The 20489-nt window shown below is 40.6% G+C and overlaps 1 protein-coding gene across 1 annotated transcript; it reads right to left on the reverse strand.

Moving 5' to 3' along the window:
- Window positions 1-545: 545 nt before the first annotated feature.
- On the reverse strand, window positions 546-20093 carry T265_05028 (hypothetical protein; the record flags this gene model as incomplete). The annotated part of the gene is made up of 2 exons (XM_009169928.1): window positions 546-619; window positions 19784-20093. The coding sequence occupies 2 exons, from the start codon at window positions 20091-20093 to the stop codon at window positions 546-548; spliced, it is 384 nt and encodes a 127-aa protein (XP_009168192.1).
- Window positions 20094-20489: the final 396 nt, after the last annotated feature.

Consider the following 20489-nt stretch of genomic DNA (forward strand, 5'->3'; position numbering starts at 1 on the left):
CAAAAATCTCAAGCGTTCAGTTTCACAGATTCTAACTGCAAGGCGGGAATTGGAATATTGAAGATGACGCTTGCCTAAAAAGAGAGAATCCGATCCACATACCCATACGAAGGTGGAATTTTTCCAGCATTGGTCACCTGGCTTTGTACGTCTATAAGGTCGATGCAACAGATATTGACGTACGCGTTAGGGACCTGTACCCATGGATTTTTATGTTTTCTGTTCTTTGCTTAATGTCTGCGTGACCTTTAGCCACCTCTCAGTTGCATGGAATTACCGTAAATAAGCTTTATTGTTTCCAACTGACTTACTGCTTTTGTTGGTTAGCCACCAGATTTCAAGAGGCATCTGGTCATTTAAAGCTGCAATTTCAACGAGTAAACTAGACATAGTCTTCCTCAGACACAAACGTCAATGGAGCAGATAAAAAAATACAAGCACTGATATAATATGAGATTTGTCTAATGGAGGTGTTTGAAGGACAAATCGTAGGTGTGTTCTGTCTTAAACGCGGTTTTTCAAGCACTCTTCTTTGTATGGGGAAATTAACTCTCAAAATAGGCCACTTTTGACCAAACGGTCGATAGTACTTTGATGAAGGAATCTCTGTCTTCGGCGTCTGATAATGAAAACAGGAAATCTAAACGGTACATCGTTTTGAAGGTAATGTTTAAGCATTTCATCCATTCTCCCCAAGCGCTCCTTATCCATTTGGATTGCACTCACTTTCGAGACCACGATTAGTCCATCACCGCATTCAGTGTGATAATCAGTCAGTCCTGATATCAAGCATTATCCAGTGACAGTTCAATTGCACCTTGTCGATGGCTTTCTGTCTTACGGACGCCGTAATCCTAAACACATACAATACATTTTGTTCTTCTGTACTGGTAGGATGGAAACACTTCATGCCGGGTGCTATTGTCACCCACATTTTCGGAAACCGACGCACACACGTCATGACGCTAAACACATACAATACAATTTTTTCTTCTGTACTGGTAGGATGGAAACACTTCATGCCGGGTGCTATTGTCACCCACATTTTCGGAAACCGACGCCAAATGCCATTCAACTTTGAAATCATTTACAAAGTCCCAACAGAAGGAATAGGGCACCAGAACAGCGTTTCTCGGCTAACACAGAGTCAAGCACCATTCCGTGCGTCCAAGTGATCAGGATTCACACTACCCTTGGTCTGGTCACAAACGGACGGTTCGGATTTTCCATAGAACAAGGGCTTAACTGTGCCACATAAAGCCAATATTAAGTCCTCTACTTGAAGACATTTTAATTTGATTATTGGGTGAAAAATGACAGACCAACTTGTGCTGTATCATGTTCAACTGCAATGAATAAATGGAGAGTTATCGTATTCGTTGGTCGGTCAGCGCGCCGTCTACCAGTTTGGTCGGATAATTATCGATCTCCAGTTATATTTTGTGCTCCGGCTGACGCACCTCACGCTTAATTTTCTAAACTATACCGTACAAATTTTCCAGGGTGCATCTACCTGGGTTACACGATGTGTTTCCTTCCTAATTTTTATGGGAGAACAGGTGGTTCATCCATAAACAAGAGTAAATGGCCGGCTTTCTGACTATACAACAGTTGGTTAAATATTTTTATGCATGTTACAGGGCAATATCATTCGGATGCATCTCTTGATGCATCGAATACACACTCAGATAAAAACTTGACGAGCTGATGAATGAATCGGCAATGGGCTCATCAAAATCCCTTGTACTGGATGTGTGCCTAATTGTTCTCCGTTGACGTAATGATTTCATGTATGTAAACTCGAAGCACTAAATATAAATAGATAATGAGCAATGATCTGCCTGGAGCTTGACCCCTTTGGTTTTGGTAAACAAATAAAATTACCTGTGCGGAGGAAAGCGTCCCGTTGCGGCGACTCGATGATAAGCTGAAGAAATTTTACAAACTCTGTTCATATCAAAGCAGTCTGAGTGGTAGTTTTTGAAAAGGAGACGTGGTGGGCTAAATATTTCCGACGATATAGACAAAACCGAAATGATGTTTCACCAACTTTCATTCTGAATTAGAGCGTACACAACTTGATTAGACACGAGTAGAGTTTTACCGGGTTGGATTCATCAAGTCAGTGTAATGATGTCGATCGACAATCCCTTTCGCTGACAGCTTTCAAATTTCACTCAAACTGCAATCGTTAGCATGTCAAGTTTGAAAAAGGCGAAGTTAATCTTCTGTATAGCCTGTGCCATAATTCCGGTAAGAGCTGTTGGATGGTCCTCCTCTGGGACCCAAATAAAGTCAAGCCACTGAGACATGAATGCGTAAGCCTTAATAGCCGACTGCTGTTGAGTCGTTGGTGCCGTTAGTGGAGGCCTGGTGCAGCTCCAAAATGCAGAATCTCTTACCCGCTTGGTTTCACCATTCTAAGACGGTGAGTTTAAATCAAAATAAAACTTGCATTAGATTGATTTGCAAAACTAACCGTCGTCTGTTTCATTACCTAATATCTCTAGTTCTGTTCTTGAAGTATGCAAACATGGGGACATTTTGATGACTTGTGCCCGAGTGCAGAATATCAATGTATAGTCATCGCAGAAATGGTTAGCGGTAAAACTTCAAGGTTGAGGCCACGAAGACAAATTAGGTGGAAGAGGCTCTCCAATGTAGGGTCTCGGTAAATTGGTTATTGGCTAATTGAACTCAGGCAGGTATAATCGTTTTTCCGTGCAATGTGGGCTTCAAGTGTGTCCAGAACACTGCGCAAAACGGGATGGAAGCCTTCAGTGAGTGAAGCTGAGCGGAATTACGAAGGGACAGAAAAACAGTCTTCTAAGTGGTGCCTCTAACAGACCATTAGGCACCCTTATTCTTACTAGTAATGACAAAACTATTCCGATCGCTTCCCAGGACTGAAGGCAAGTCATCAAGTCCTGTCGAATAAGTTTCTGTCTACGTGATGTCATATATTCGAAGCTGATCAAGTGCCATATCAATGAGTTATATGAGGCCGTATGTAACTTTTTCTGTCTCTCTACTGCTAAGCTCTGGGGCCAGTTAATACTCTGTAAGCGGTCATTATTGCAGGCTCGGTATAGCTTGTGGTCCAACAAGTGATGGGCCGTTTTACTGAGCTGAAAATAATTTCGTAAGGTTTCGTCGAACGGAGTCAAAAGAGCCATCTGGCCGATTCTGGCTACTAATTGCCCTACAAGTTAACTAAAATATTTCTTAATATCAAAGTAGTAAAAGTGTGGTGAAACGTTTTGAAAGGGGTAAGGTACATACAAGTTGCTCATTACATTTCATCCTCGGCTTAAGAGTAAGAATGACAGATACTACTTTGCACTGAAAATATTTATAAAAAGCGGTAAAGATGCTGACAAAATGTTGCAGAAATATGGGGTAGTTAAGCACATTCTGGTCTCACTAAACAAAGAAAAATAAACTAAAAATTAATTCGCTGGCGTGGTTGACTCAAATGTTTAAGCAATAAAATTATTTTTCCAAACCTGTAACTTTCCAGTCGAGGAGCCATATAAAATGGACTCCAGTTGTCAAAAGGACAGCTTTTCAAATGTGACCCCGCTTGGGAGAATAAACCACATGGAACTGAAGAGGATAATATTCTTGCTTTATTGAATAGCTGATGTACTGCCCACAATGAGGTGTTATAGTAAAATAATCCATTCTTGTTTTCCGGACTCGTTAACTGGTTGTTATTCAACAAACCGCGCAGGTGGCATATCAAATAAGTAAATAACCTAGCACTTATGGGCCAATAGGATTTTTTGGAAAATTAGCCATCCATATGCGCTTGGCATTATATAATCAAACTTTCCTTTGAAAGTGATACGGTTTGAGGCTGGAATGGTGCAACGCGCAATGATTTAACGTTACTTAAACTGCAGTTGAGATTTAGCTTTATTGGTGCAGTCACTCTGTGCTAGAATCACTGTACGACTATTTTATCCTTGTTTGGAATAATGGGTAATGCATATTACGAATCTCGATGTGGATTCAAACCTGTAACATCTAGGCTACGAGCTGGATGGTTGATCAGCAGTGTGATTAACCTACACAGACAGTGACTCATCCTTCAGTCATGAACTCCACCTAATATGTTGAAATCTGAGTGGCGACTTCTCAGATGGAAAGTTCACCGGTCGTGTAAATTATTCGGTCGAGAGAGCTGCTTGCACCCCGTAGTACTTTGTACGAAGATAAATATCTAACAGATCGACATACTAGCGGTTGGATACAAATTTTTCGGAAGTGTCGAGGTAATTGCAAACGCAGAGAATTTGTTAACTGAACAATAGTATTTGTTTTCTTGTAGGTGAAAAATTCTTTCTAGTGTTTTGGTAGTCTCGCCGCCAAAAAATGGTATGTGGACACTCGATTTGTAATTTCTGAATGTGACTTTGAAGGTAAAAATCGATGAGGAAACAGAAAAATCTTTCGCGCGTACGCATAGGCATATAATTAAATTTCCGTTCTTCAATGGGCAGATGCGTTTCGGAAACGTCCCCAGAAATAGTGGGCAGAATATCATACTAATAACATAAGGATACTATAATAATATAATAGTAGTGGCTATATAAGATCACGTTCCATAGAAGCTCTTAAAAAGGTACAGGATCTATTTTTCGACAACATCGTTGTTCCATGATCAGTAATGGGAATTTTCCAGTCAAAGGCTTGGATGAGTGATAAGCCGCAATAATTTTCTGAGTGCCGTGACATCCTGAGGCCGTTATAAATGAGTAGTTTGCAAAAAAGATGTTAGTCAAAATGTCAACGTGACATCTTTCATGCAAATTATTTTGGAGATTCCGGTTGAAAAATATCAGTTTACACTTCCTAACCTACGGCAGGCGTTTGTACATCTGTCAGGCAAATACAAAAACTCCCATGTTTTATGCAATCCTGTGTGGAAAAACTAAATTTGTCTATTTTCGCCACAACACGTTGCATGACAGACAAACGAGTGCTTGGGATGGAATCACTAGGTTCTCCAGTCTCCACCAACTTGGTCTTTGTGGACCAGTGCACTGACACAGTTGGAAATTATACACTCCAAGTGCCAGAAGAGGGCAAATTATCCCAATCTCTATCAGCTAAGCGTGGCTTCCTAGGTGGTTTTATATTTTCAGGGAAATTTCATGGTTGTCCAACCATATTTTATGAGATTCTCAAAACCAGACATTATATGTCACCATTTGATGAAGATCGCAAACTGGGTTAAAAATACGACCCCGATTGCTTTAAAAGCAAACTCATCACGATTTTTGTTGATCCCAGGGCTATGATTAGGATGTAAAAAAGAAATGGTAGCAGCCAAGAAGGAAATACTTAGCTCGGAATTTTGAAATTCGTTCACAAGAAAATGTGACGAAAAAATAAGGCTTTCTTAGTGAATTTGTTTTGCGAATTTTTAGGCATCCCCGAAACCTTTGCAAGCGAGTCAAACCAAACAACTCATTTGAGTAAAAGAGTATTTTCCAACGAATCATCCATTCAATTTCCCCATGGGCTTCGAAGTTATGGTTGTTATGTTTGATATTTTCGTAAATTTACAAGACGCCTAATTGAAACACAACTTTTGGTGGATAACTATTACTGTAGATATACTATTCTGTAATTAACAGAATGTGTGGGATACTCATCGGAACAATAATTTGCATACAACTAATGACGCAAAAATGACCAACAGTTTTCGGACATCTTGGTTACCATCCTGTCGATGAGTTCGGACAAGCGAGCAACCGACTAGCACAGTCATCTGGTAGTGGCTTGCACAGTCAGAGTTGTGCCTTATCCTGAAAACCCCTTCAAGACGGCAACCGGAATGCTCAAAATAAACACACAAAAAGTGGCGTCGCTTCGGAACAAAAATACGCAGCAAGTAAGGCAGAGGGCAGGAAAATGTTTGACGCATGCTAATGTGCTGGCAAATAAAGAACTTGTGTTATTATGCCTTCTGCCTCAGACCGGACAGTGAAATTTCCTGAGATGATAACTTTTTACTGCCTAATTATTTTAGCCAAGGCTGAGTGGTTTTGAATGTATAAGTACTTTTGGCATAAACGCATTAGTTCCAGGGATAACCAGATCATGGTTTACTGTCAGAGGATTCAAACATGCGAACAGATGCTACCGAAACATCACACAAGTGGCGAGGAACAGATTACATTAAACTGATAGTTTTATTTTGTTTCAGAAGTTACTTTAGTTTCATTTATTGTATGTGAGGAGAAACAAAACATAGCTCTTAGGAGAAAAATATTGATTTCTTCTGATCTAGGGTCAATGATATGCTCGAAATCTCCACGGTCACTTATCAGTTTGGGTGAAGGGGGGTTGGGCATCTCTCCCGTCACAAGAAGTTTTCCACGTGGACCACGAATAGTCTTATATGGATGGGACTGATATGACCCTCCATTTTAGCCAATGAGCATTGATTTTCTGGCCTTACACATTCAGATTTGTATACCTGAGTGCAATTAAGCCAAACTGTTTCTCAGCTTTTGGGTGGCTTGCCAGACAGGCGCTCACACCCTTAACCCAGAGGTCGCATGTTCGAAACTCCCTAGTGTTTTATGGGATGCACGCTGATGCTCCTCACTAAGGATAAAACAGCTGCGCAATACGTCTTGGTTTTCCAGAATATAATAGTTCCCTTTTGTAGGACGATATTTATATTCAAAATTACTAGTTCTTCGCATATCAATTAATAAGCTGCTGGGCGGCAATATTTTATAAGGGTAAAACTCCCATCTTACTGCCACCGGAGAAACCAGAAAACACATGACCATGTGGTATAGTTTCAGCGATTGAAGCCCAGGTATTCCTATACCGTGTCAACGTTAGAGTTAATCAAACTTCCGTTCACCGCCCCATAACCAGAATGTCGAGGGTTTGAGAGATACGCACTGTTGATGATTCCTAATAGGAATGCACAGTTCTTCATGAGTCTCCAACACAGATTGGCTTCACAAGCGACGTCTTCAAAAAGGATTCCTCAGTCGATAAACACACTTACTTGCAGATCAATTTAGTTTTCACGAGAGACTCAGCTGAGTCTCGTTTATGAAAACCGGTCGTGGGCTGTCGAAGAGTTTTCAGCAACCTTGTGAGTAGTTTCCTTTAGGATTCCCCAATCTTTTTACACTACGATCGAGTCTTCTTTGGGAGTCTTTGTGAAGGTAGCACCACCCTTGATACTCGTAAAATTCACAGCCAGGAATGATACAACTGTACGGCGCTTCTCATAATTTCGACTTAGAGTGACTTCAGTTACAGGGAGACCCTCGAATATAAAGTTGCGGTAGGGTTGGAATGAAACAGAAAGTCTTTTTGAAAGAGCTTTTTGAACTATCTTTTGGCTTACCACCACACAAGCAAAATACAGGTGAGTAAGGCCCAGCTGGGATTTTTGCTCAAGACCTTCGGTATAAGGTTCACACATACTAGCCACGGAAGTCTCTTCTGACGGACGGCTAGACAATTTCGATTTTATAAACGGGCCCGCATAGTTCATTTTCAACTCGGTGTATTAAATAATATCGGTATACACCTTTAAAAAATCAAGCCACAAGTAAATTGATCTTTTGTAAGCACATTCTGCTGTAGTTAGAGCATTGCGATTGACGTGGCTTTCTCGAAGTCTTAACTACATGGAGATGGGTTGACAAGAATATTAGCTTGGCTTCCTAACTTGGGAAGTTAACTCGCAGCATTACTCGGGCTTAATCAACCAGTGCCAACAGTCTAAAAAGTTGGAATTTAATAAAAACTGGGGCAACTGCTCAGCCCAAAGCCAGGCGTGTTTAGATTCAATAATAGGTACCACGTAATTATTGTGGTTAACATGCTCTCCGGAATTGCATTCAGGTTGGAATTCAAACTGTATTTTGCGTACCTTGTTAATTGGAGGGTAAAGGCACGCCTTTCGTCTGCCAGATTTCTTCTTTTAATAAAGACATTTTTCTAAAGACACATTTTTTCGATTCTTTGATTTTAGTCCTTGACTAATGATTAACCATTTTTAAACAATCTTCAAATCGTAACATGTCAAGACGTTATCCTCAACGAAATTTCCAATACAGATTATCGTGTTTTGCTTTACTCCTGCTTTCCTGTATAATCAGAACAATTATTGTCATGAGGAACAATCTAGTCGAGGGGTAATTTTTTAGCTCATCTATATGCCGCAACGGCTTCAGAGATCTGGTAATATCTGTCATAATCCACAACCCATAGATATGCCCCTACACTACTTATATCGGATATAGTTGAATACCATGGAAATCAAGTCTCTGGGATGCCTCTAATGAAACACTTCCTGTGGAAGATCAATGTGCAACTAGCTCCGATGAAGGTTGGTAGCACTCCATTTCCATCAATTTCACCATGCTCATGAACTCAAATAATCCGTCAGCTGATTTGGGAGAAACAGAGCACTGTCACTTACCTTTTCCAAACTTTCCGCTCTGTCGACCAGTTCATGCGTTTGTTTGGTTAACTGTTGATCAGGGCGCTGTATTATTACCTCTAATTCCAGATGCATACAAAATGTAGTGAATTTTGATCAACTAGAGCTCATTTTTACCTAAAGATTTGGTATCCATATGGTTGCGATTGTAATAATAACCACAGACACCACTCCTCAGAATGAAAAAAACATAAGATAAGAAACAGCTGGTTTCTCCAGGGCCACGATGTTTTTTCGCTGACGGATAGAAGGTGACAGCCTAGAAGTTACGGATATCGGTTAGCCAGCATACCGTTCAGTGTCTCCAGCCAACTACAGGGAGCGTCACTAGGACCTCATTCTAGAAGGCCAACAACACCCAAACCTTTTGTTACATCTAGCAATCCGTTACCCGCAAGCAAACAAGAGAAACTGTGCTATTCTCTGGAGACAGCAATCGAGCATAACCCTGCCACTCCAACTTGCAGTTCTAGGTGCACTCTTAGCCCTGCATTGCTCACCTGCTCCATGAAAATCCCGTCTTCTAGTTGGTTCCAGTCAAATCCTGCTACAGTTATGAGAAATCAGTGACCTAAGGACACCTCAGATTCTGCGGCTAAAGTGGCAAACTCTTGCAACCATCCTAACATGCAATCCAGTTTAGCAAAGAAATGTAAGAAAGATTTTTGAATAGACAAAAACATTTCTGCCTAACACTGCAGCTCTCAAAGCGCGATTTTGCGTTCTTGATTGCATGGTTTGAATAACTAGCCGGGTGTTATTTTTTGGGCGAGGTGGACCAAGTGGTTAGATTGCGAATTTATTGGCCGGACGTTCCGTGGCTCGAACATGACCTCTGCCTCTCGACTTCTTCTGTCTAGGCTTGAGCAACCTGGCAGTATCCTAGCCCTCGTGCTCCCTGCGGGTGGCATTGCAGCTAGGTACCAAAAGGGTGCCACACATAAACGATTCATTCATTTCTTTATTAGTATATCAAAATTCATTTGTCGAAAATAAAAATTACACATGAGTTGTTGGGCAGACATAACAATGCGCAAGGAAAGCGACTTTCATTTAGGGTGACAGTTGGCAAGCTAATTGTTTTCAGGTAGACCAGACTTCAAGTTCGGCACCCGACTTTAATCGCTCCGGTGAAATTTGAAGGCCTTGGGTTCGAATCTTGCACACCCATTACGAACAAGTTACACAAATCTTCTGGGTAAATTTTTTGGTCACGAGTTTTACTTCTAATTATCTCGTAGTTTAGGCAAGTGTGACTGGTACCTGTGTGCTCACAGTGGTCGCCTGTCTTGAAATTCACGGCCAGCGTACGTAGGTTAGGGCTTTTATTGTCTCGGTGTCCAGATGGGGGGACTTCTATATTTTCTACTGATCATTTGAAAGTTTTTATTCCTCCCCTCTATTCAACACCCATTACTCAACCAGGTCAAGAATATAACGTTTCAGTCTATTGAATTCCTATATTTGTATCAATTTGGTACGGAATTCGGTTTGTGTCGCGAATATTCTGTACCCTTACTTGAACTTCTCTACACAACATAGGCGAAGTTCGATAAAGTATATTCTACTTTAGTGCCAGGCGTCACGTCTACTGTTGCGCGTTATTTTTTGAGTGCACCACATGTGCCATAGAACAACGAAATCCACTGCTCACTTTGAGCAGCATCGATGATCTATTAAGTGGTGTTCTCAACAATACGAAATTCTGTTGCACTTTCCCCCAAGAAGAAAACACCAGCACACTGATGAATTATGCGATTCGTTGCCTGCCGAATTTATGACAAAATTAACGTGATTATTATTTCTCTGGTTTACAAAATCGGAGCTGAGTTACGATTTAAAATATGAGATCTCGAATAACTCCTTTTTCATGAGACAGTGTTCTTCACCTACACTGATTCACATCATTTGTCCCACGGGCATTCTTTACGTCACTAATTAGGTTGAAGCACGGGATTTTTCCCCCATGCATGCACACCATACAGATTTGTATTTTCTTATCATTCAGGTTCCTAATTATTTTTGTTCACGCATGTGAATTCTCAAAGGATTTTAAGTCTGTAAATGTTTAATCCCCATGATAAACACTTTCTAAATTGTAGAAGACTTTGGATGCTCTTTTCCTGCTTTCAACTTTATTCACCTGGGATTTGTGTGATATTTTTTCATCTTTTGCCTCACGATAACAATATTGCGTCAGCCTTATGTCCTATTCGAGGAGTTTTCATCAATTTTATGCGCATTACGTTTAGTCAAGAAAATGTACTTCGATGACCCAAACCTCATACCAAGTGGAACATGAGACAACCTGCGAATTCTGAAGAGTATCGTAACGAGAGATACAACTAATATTCATTTGAGTTAATTGCTAAAAGCCAAATTAGCTTCCAAACAGATGGGTTTTACGTAAGAAATGTTCCTGCTTGAAATCTCACTTGGCCTTTTGATTAGGCCGGAATTTGGCGTGCGCTATGAAACTGGAAAACGAAATGACCAAGGTGTCTTGTAGTAGAACGTCTTAGCTGTCCGATAAAATAAGTCCCAAAAGGGTCTCTATGCTGCAACATTTTGCGGAGAATAACCGGTGTGCTACTGTATACTATGGACGCCATCGAAACGCCAGTTCCACTATGTTTGACATGCAACTGAACCAGAAAATGGAACGTTCGAATAAGTTGTTACCAAGCCTAGGGACTGGCTCTTTTAGCGTCCAGGGATTACGTCTACCGCATGAACTCCAGGCGGTCAGAAACTGTCTGCGGTTTTTACGGAATCGTTCCAAAGAATTTTTGTTGAGAATGCAGAGTTTGGTAAATATACATGTTTGGGCAAGTCCCAGTTGGCTTTTACAGCCGCAAATCAATGAGCAAACAGCAGACAAATGGAAGGCCTAAGTTCGAGATCATTAACCAAGCACCCAGGTGAGTAAATAATAGCAAGATGATAAGATTCGCGTTTCTCTGGTTGGATGACTAGTTGACCAGTTCGATGGATGTGGTTGAATCAGTCAGCTAATCCCAGTACTAATGAAGCCATGAATTCTCCCACACTCAACATTAGTTGTCTATTGTTTTCTTGTCATTCGACATGTGACGCCAAACGGTTGAGTCGGTTTGATCTAATTGTCAGTGAATAATAAATGGTTCGGGACTGTGGCCTTGCTGTGTTTTTTGATCCCCTTCCAATTTCTTGGGAGAACCGTATGTGCACCAAGGTCTTGCTGACAGTAAGCTAGTTCTCCGACACTGGTGTCACCCGCATGCAATGTACCAATCATTTTGTGGAATCTCAGGTGAACCATTCCGCCTGGTGCGGTTTGAATTTGGTCTGAGTGCGACTCGTGTCATAGGAAGCATCCACTGTGGACAAAGCCTGTTAGTATTGGGAGATAGCCAATTCTGCACCACCTGGATACACCATTAACGCACGGATACACAAAACTTCACAAGCACATTGAAGGAGCATCAAGGTTTGACATTCAAAACATGGACAGTGAACTCTGTCACCTACACCGGTTATTGACACCCAACGAAACTGCGCAACTTTAGTAGATAAGGCGCATCTCTTAGCATTTAACGCGACTAGAGGTATGGACCAGGTGACAAGTATTCCAAATATTCCTCCCTATGGTTCACAAATTATATTCTGTGGCGTCAAAAACGCTTAGAAAAAGTTTTTCTGTCTCTCAAATGCCAAGTTGCTTATTTGGACCAATTGATCTTATTGTGGATGACGGGATGTAGTTGAGTTATTCCAGACCCAGAAAATTTCTGTCTATCTCAGCAGATTTTATCCTACAACTTGTTTTTAACCGGTAGACTTGACAGTAGACAGCTTCCTAACGCACTGTCACTAAAAATTCCGATAAGCAAGACAGTCCAATATTCTTGTGAGTTCGGTGTTAGAATAGAGGCGAAATGGTACCTAGACACATAATCGTGGAGGATGTGAAAATCTGCATGGATTAGCATGGCCCGCTTAAAGTAAGACCGAGGTCTTGGTCCAAAAATAGGATATTTCGTCTTGATTAGTGCTAGCAACTAATTAAATTCTGAGGAAAGTAGACGAAAGAGTCAGTCGCTTGTGTAGTACTAACCAAAACGTTTACGATGAATAAATCTTCACAATAGAGATTAATGTGGATAACGAGGTGACCGACTTTTAGGGCATTTAAGTATGATGTCGTCGAGGTAAAAATGACTATTAGGATGAAAATTAGCAAACTATGGCCTGTTATGAGAAATAGAAATATTTAACTAATATTCAACAGCATTACGCCAACTAATAAATAAATTTCAAGTTATCGAAGTCTCATCCAATAAGTTTAGAACAAAAATAATGTGGCTGGTGATGCGAGAACAAACCGTAATCCGTGTTGCTCGCAAACTTTCCGGCAATCGTATTTTGACAAGATTGATCCGACCATAACGGTCGCCAAGTTCGAGAGCCGTTTTCCTGAAATACCGGCCATAGAGAGACAAAGCGATCATATGCAAATCGGCGTCGATATTTGCCCCTTAATAAAATGAATGACGTTTTGCGCTTTGAGAACTCAGGGCCTAAGAACACGGATGACACCTGAGGGTTGTATTATTGAAAGTAAATCCTTATCGTTTACCCCAATCGTACCGAAAGTAGAGCAGGCCACCTGGATTAAACTTGAACGTTTTTTCCCTAAAGGGGAAGCTGTTTCTGCCTGGTGAACTTGTGACCTTTGAGAGACTTCAATTCTTGGTTTGCACTCATTTGAACCATCCAAGAAGACTGCTTACACTATCGAGGAATCCCGGTCCTCGGGTTCTCATGGCTGGCTTTCATTCAAATATACTTATAAAAGAACTAAACAAGGTGCCGATTTTCATCGCATCCATCGCGCACCAGTGTATTTAGTCAATTTTTTTTAACGATATGCGGTCACTTTTATGGTACTCTATTTGGGACAAATCAGTGGTCAAATTTTAACGTAAAACAACAACATACAAACTGTACTTTGATTCGCTAAAATTTCGTCCATATTCAAAACGCAAACCGCAAATTAATTTTCCCTGCTAAGGACAATGTCTTGTTTGTTGTTTCATTGCGTCACCATTTAAATCCTTTGGCACAGATCTTGTTGAGTCCAGTTATGCGAACGCTCGTTAAACTGTCCTCAATGCAATTCTGTGCTTTTCTTCCAAGCAGTATTGCGTTAAAGGAGTTTTATATGCATGCATCTAAAACTAACCACGTACTCAGCAAACGGTCAAATTGTGAATGTTCTGTAGCACATTACTCATTAGGCTACTGACAACTCTTCGACAGCCCACGACCGGTTTCGCTTTCCTATTAGGTCTCATCAATCAAACACAGTACCAGAGTTTTTCTCAAACTTGTGTTTTACTTCAAACCAATATACGCGAACTTAGAGAAAGACACAAATTTGGATGCCAATTTATTTTTCAATGTATGACTCAACTGAATGTGCCATGTATAATATTCTTCAAAGTTAAAAAAAGATTGACAGAAATAAGAAGAACTGTGGACAATCTTGTATGAGATATAGATAAGAACTTATTGGAGGTACTGATTAGACAGTAAAGCGAACCCGCTGGCACAAAACAGTGTAAGATTTATTAATGGATTAGGCAGTGTGCATCTCATTGTCCTAGCTTTACTTGCTACCACAGTTCTGATCGTTTTCTAATGATTTTTTATTGGATGTAAAGACATTCCCAAATTGGGTGAGAAAATACAAGAAACAACTTCAGGGACGGCACATGTATGGAGATTACTTCAAACCTGCACTTCAAACGTCATGTAAACGACGGCCCACGCCCTGTTTCGGGTGTGGTGTGCTGTGAGGTGAGAACAATCGAGATTGTTTTCTTCACTTTGCCTCCTAATCAATCGAGCGATTAGGATGGGGATTCAAAACGTCGCACGGTTGAAAACTCATCTTTCCCCGGTGTATTCCCACCTATAGTGCATGTTTCGGACAAAAACAACGCAACCGGATAAAACAGAGGTATTTTGGTAAATATGCACCGTCTGTTTGGGAATTTTGTTATGCCTATATATGATGATGGCCACAGAGCAGTCCACTTGTTGGCTATAAGTGGGATATTTTATTCGTGACGTGGTCCTTTATGAAGAAATCTAATTCTCATTGCTTTGTCAGAGCCAAATGTCCAAGCTCAGCAACCATAAATTCGGTCATGTCTACAACAGTAGCAACAGTCCTCCCGAGAGCACGCACAATGTGGCAAACGAATGCTCACGTTGCATAACCATCAAATTACCATGTCTTTATTACTGTGCTGATCCAAAAGTCCGATTTCCTTTAGAATTCACTGTTTTCATCATAACAATTACAGAACGACGACTTTTTCTCGGCTGTCAGCAAATTATTGTAGGTTACCTTAATATTTGCATATTTTAGTAAATACTAAGTGAGCGAATCTACAGTGCATCTGTTACAGTTAACCTCTCCTTAAAGAATACCAAACTGATAGTGTTCTAGCTCTAAGGATATTGTTGCAGTTACCACAGCATCAAAAGTTGTCTCAAATTGTCAGAAAACCTCAAAATGACCCTCACCAAAATAACAACGACAGTTCTGTGCTGTTTAGGGCACAAAAAACTGCGGAGTACATAGCACGAATCTGCATCAATAGGAACCAATCGCTCGAATCGAAAGTAAGACTCAGCCCGTGCGAACAGACTCTCACCGTTGTCATTTGACAGCGACACTGCTAAAAATTCGTGAATACAACTCATCCGATCACAGGAGCCAGATGCTATGAAATAAAACGCCCGAACAGTTATGCTTGTGATGACATGAGTGTGGCGTCTTGAAATCATCATGGCGCAATGCTTGTGTTCAGCTTGACCGGTGCCGCCCTGGAAAAAGGCGTAGTTTTTATTTCATTGGCTGGATGTACTCTAACTTCACAAATGCAAGCGAATACGGGTCACCATAAGGCTACGGAAGATCCAAGCATTTTGAAAGTATTATGGGCGCTGAATTGGTTGAGGTAACTTTTCAATCAAGATGGTGAGGAATGCATAGGCTTGTAGTACACACAATTACTCCGCGAACAAATGAATAAGCCCGGGAAAGTAAAACTTCAAACTGATCACACCAGTCTACTTATGAATAACCCGAAGAGCTGGTCACCACAACATTTACTGATGTGCATCTACAGAGCGCGAGATTATTTGAAAATGTGTTTGGTACATTTGACCACCATTTACGGGGCACGAACACTTTCGGTTCCAGAAAAACTTACTGCTGGTTTGAGATCACCAAATCGCTTGGAACAAACTTTCATCATATGTATTAAGTAATGTGGGCCGAGGAATATTGCTGCAGAGTAATATTGCTTGTTTACGTTTCACAGGGATCATCACCAGTTCGAATCTCTAGGGAAATTTAAACCCACAACATCCCGGTTTTGCAGCCAGAGAGAGTAAATATTTCGGCCCAGAGAGGCTGGTCGACAGTGTGGTTAGCTTGTACTTAGACAACAATTAGCGCTACTCGTCCTTCGTTAAACGGGTTCGCATCACGTGGTCAGGTGTTTACTGATTATTTGGGTGACGATTTCTGAGATCAAAGTTTCATTTGCCGTAAGATTTATTATTTCTCCTGAACTATCCATATTCTGGTGGTAGTGGAAGAAGCTTTTGAGGATACCATCTCACTGAAGATGAGCGGACCGGTGACCAGTCCGGAAAAAACCAAACCGAAATAACAGGGTTGTAACTTTCTCAAGCACGAACAACAAGATATTAAAATGTCTTCCATTCTTTTATTTTATCTTTTTTCTCTCGGCCACGTAATAGATTGAACCCAACATTCGAAATTGCTGATGCAATAGAGAAATTTCCAAAGCAAACTGTAAAACTCTTGCGAACTAGTTACGTTTCAAACGGATCTGCAATAAAAAGCTCCTATGAAGCAGATTTATAGGGGCTATTTTTGTTGGCCAAGCGCAACTTAAATAGAAAACAGCTTATTTTTAATTATAAGTTTATGAAGATTGTAACCCTGATTGAGACTTTTCACTTGCACATGTAAAGATAATGCAATTTAGCACTCGTTCAAGGCCAACTGATTCAAAGATCTCCAAATGTCTGCCAGCCTTATCGTCCGTCATCAAACTACGGCTTTTGCCAGACTTACCACCTTTCAAACTGTTTGATATAAAAAGGAGAACAAGCTTCACCAATGTGACACCCAATCATCCGGAACCATTCATGATCGAGTAGAATTCGCCTACCAAAGCCTACCACTCAGCCCACCCCAGGCAGTCTTGAATTTCTGCTGTTACGTACTAATTTTTCGGACTGAATTGAAAGTAAACTTAGCTTTATGGGTACAAACATTATTGACTGTACTGAATCGACCGGATATGGGAACCAAAAAGACTGGCATGACTTGATAGTTATTATGAGACGCGTGACCATTTCTAAAAATTGTTGTTCATTGTTGTTATCTGGCGACGGTGTCATTAACGCATGTTGTACGTTAGCGACTGATGACAGATAAGAGTAACCAGAACCGTTTGTCAGTCATATATTTTCAAAACTGTGATCAGATAACTAAAATGTACTCAAATATCCTAAAAGGTAGAGCTGACTTTCTCTTGAGAAACACTACTAATCGGGCAAATTTTTACGAAACGCTGAAACCTACGGGAGGATTCTTGTAAGAGATGAAACACAAATGAGCGCGTGAACAGTTGGCGCATCACTACTAGCGTGTATGTTTTAGGGATATTTTTAACCATGGCACTGACCAAAACGTCCGAATAATAAAGCTTGTCCACCTCAAAAAAGACCGTAAGCTTTCATTAGGAAAAAGATGCTTGAGCGGCCTCTCGGGTAAAGTCAACTACAAGCCATGGTCTGTTACTGGAAGGTTTCTCCATTGCATGTCAACCCAGGTTGATAAACATTTTGTGTACAAATGTGAACACATTCACTTCACTTTGATAACATGCTTCCAATGTCCAAATTTTGACAAATCGAACAAACACGAGGTTGTTGCACGGAAAGTCGGGGAAATAAAGCATTAATGAGAGAAGTATAGCACAGAATTTCAGAACATGATGGAAAAAAGGTCGAGTGTTTTTCTCTGGGCCACGATCAAGAAGTGGGCCTGTTTAAAAAAATAAGGAAGAACCCACTATGGGGCACTTGATTATACTTGTCGCATGATTCAACTTGACAGCAAAGTGATAACTGGCTTTGAGAGTGATGCAGACACTCTTTGAGATTACATTTCAGCTTTACAAGTGCTACCTTGATTTCAGAATGTAAAAATAATCCTTAGTAGATTGCTAACATTATGTAACAGGACAACGGTGAAATCACTGTCAATGATGTACCAGTTTGAGTTTCCCAAAAGAAGTAAAACAAATGCTTTGCCACTAAGGGTACGAGATTCCTGTGAAAATAGTTGAGAACAGAATCCTTGAGTTCACCTAAGTACCTGCATCAAGTGAAGCTTAGCCAAAAGATGTTAAGCCAGTCAGACCGCACAGTCGTGATTGGGGACAATAAAAAGCAACATGTAATGAGATGTACAGCTGTGACGATCTAGACTCTTTTAATTTGAAGCCTGAGATTCACTCACCGTCCGAAATATGGAGGCAATATCCCAAAACAAACTGTGAAAAGACGGAATACATAGCATTTGAGGGTTGATCAGTTATACCATATTTTTGATTGACTGTAAAAGAGAAATTTATCGAAAGTGGACATTTGAAATGTACTGGACGGATGGAAACAAGTGGAAACACGTTGGCATCTCATAGCGGGACTCGTAACTTGGGGAAAAGCCCTGTTCAAATCTCATGGCATTGCCTCTTAAATAGACATAAAAAATGATGCTGTTTTCACTGCATTTGTGGAGATCAGATAAAAACGTGTAGACAAACTCCCCGGAGCTTCATCTTTGCAGAGTCCCCTGATAACCACTGATAAAAGAATCGTAATCCCCTCAAAGAGGAACAATCATCTATTGGTGCTTTGTGTTATGTAATACTTACTGAAGTTTTCACTCCGTAATCTTTTTCGGTTCAACCAAACTTTTGCATGGGTCCAGTTGAATGATGAAAATTATTCTAAATTTATTTTCACTTACTTTCATTCGATATGATATTACTTACTGAGTTTTCTGTGATACCCACTGTTTTCAGCATGACTGGATAAACCTATCTTAAGATTTTTTCCGGTGTGGTTATATACCTGAAAACCGAAGTGGGTGTTGTTGATAAACCGTTAACCAGATTTTCAGCTACGCATTTTGTCTATGAACGGACACTCAGGTGATTGGCTGCTGATCAGCCTCTAAACCAACATGGTAACTGTCTTGCCGGTTCTCTTTACCAGTCGAGTGGATACCACAAGCATAAGATAGGATCTAAAAACAATCCCAAATAACTTGCAAACGAATGCTTGTCTTCACATATGTGTGCCGAAATTAGGCAACAGTTAATAGACCTAATTTCATCTGAGTGGAAAACAGGAATCAACTTCATATGTGAAATCACTCGCTGCTTGAATCATGCAAAAATGCAGAAACTACACCTAACTGGAAAACGGAGAGGATGAAGCGTCATAATCAACGAGTATTTTGAATATATGATTCTTTCCTATACTTAGCAACGAAAATAAGTGCATGTTGACGCAGAAGAAAACAGGTGAATCTTTGAGAATATTAAAGTTTTTGATGCTTCTCTCTTGCAGCTGACAAATCTTTGGGATGTGTGGAGAAATTAGGAGGAACGCAAGCAACATGGTTTAATAACAAGACCTCCATGATGTTTATGTTGATGCCATCGTGTTTAAAATCTGTGGCTAAGCCGCTTATTAGTTTGTTATGTTCCCAGATCTAAAATATGAGCAGCATGTAAAACTGTTCTATCTTCGTGCAGAAAATAATCCAATAGATTCAAGAAAATCCAGACCAAGGCGAAATTTGAATGTCCCGAGTTTTTTTTGTACGGTTTTTGTCGACTTATTTAGGCCACAGATGTGCGAGGTTGGATATGCAATATTTACACTTAACTCGTGTGTTATTACTAATCCTACATGAAACAAGACTCTCTTGAAGAGGTCTGAGATTTTGAGCCATGTCCCTCAACCATTGCAACAAATATGACTGAATCCGAGTCAGGTATTTCACTTTGTATAATTCATAGATTAAGCTAATTTAGTGAAAATGGTCATATGGGCGGGAAACGTGATTTCTCCATCACGCCTTCTTTGTACCGGTGTACATCAGATAAAACACTTTGCGCTTACATTTAGGTTCCTCTTGGTCCTGTAATTGTTGCGCACTATCCAAGTTCTCAGACAATGGGGGTTGCAACGTCTGCTCAATACAGTATATCCACTGTTCTCCCTGTGATTCTTTCCTTATGGCGGACAGAACGTCAAAATGGAGTACAACATTGATGAATTCCTGTCGATTAGAGGCATTAATCGAGCTCAGTTTGTAGCAACCGCTCCGCACCAACCCATGCGTCACATTGAAAGACAAAATTTGTTCTAGTAATTTCTGTGTGTAAGGTCTAGGCGGGGGAGAGTAGGCATGTGCTGATGTCGACGTCATGGGAAATTTTTGTGAGCTTTGTATAACACGCAAGAATGTGGACTAGTTTTGGAATATTTCACGGATGCGGCAGTATAAGTGTGCCTTGTGGCGCGAATAGGATTTCTTGTTGATTTCGACCAATCAAAATTGTCAGAAAATGTACGATGGCTGCCGGTCAACTACCGGGCTTCATGAACAGACAAGTATGTTTGTTTGTGAATCACACACCACCACTTCCAAATGCTGACCTTAAGATGCGTCAGAGTGCTTTTAAGGGTGTATCGATCGGTCCCCAGGCAACTGTAGTTATCGGTGTGCATGTATATGTTGGCGCAAGTACATCGTTATCTATCCAGCCTACCGCCGGCCAGATTGGGTAAACAAACAGTTAGATAGGACAGCAAAGAAACAGGT

This window comes from Opisthorchis viverrini (assembly GCF_000715545.1).
Source record: "Opisthorchis viverrini unplaced genomic scaffold opera_v5_91, whole genome shotgun sequence".
NCBI classification, from domain to species: domain Eukaryota; kingdom Metazoa; phylum Platyhelminthes; class Trematoda; order Opisthorchiida; family Opisthorchiidae; genus Opisthorchis; species Opisthorchis viverrini.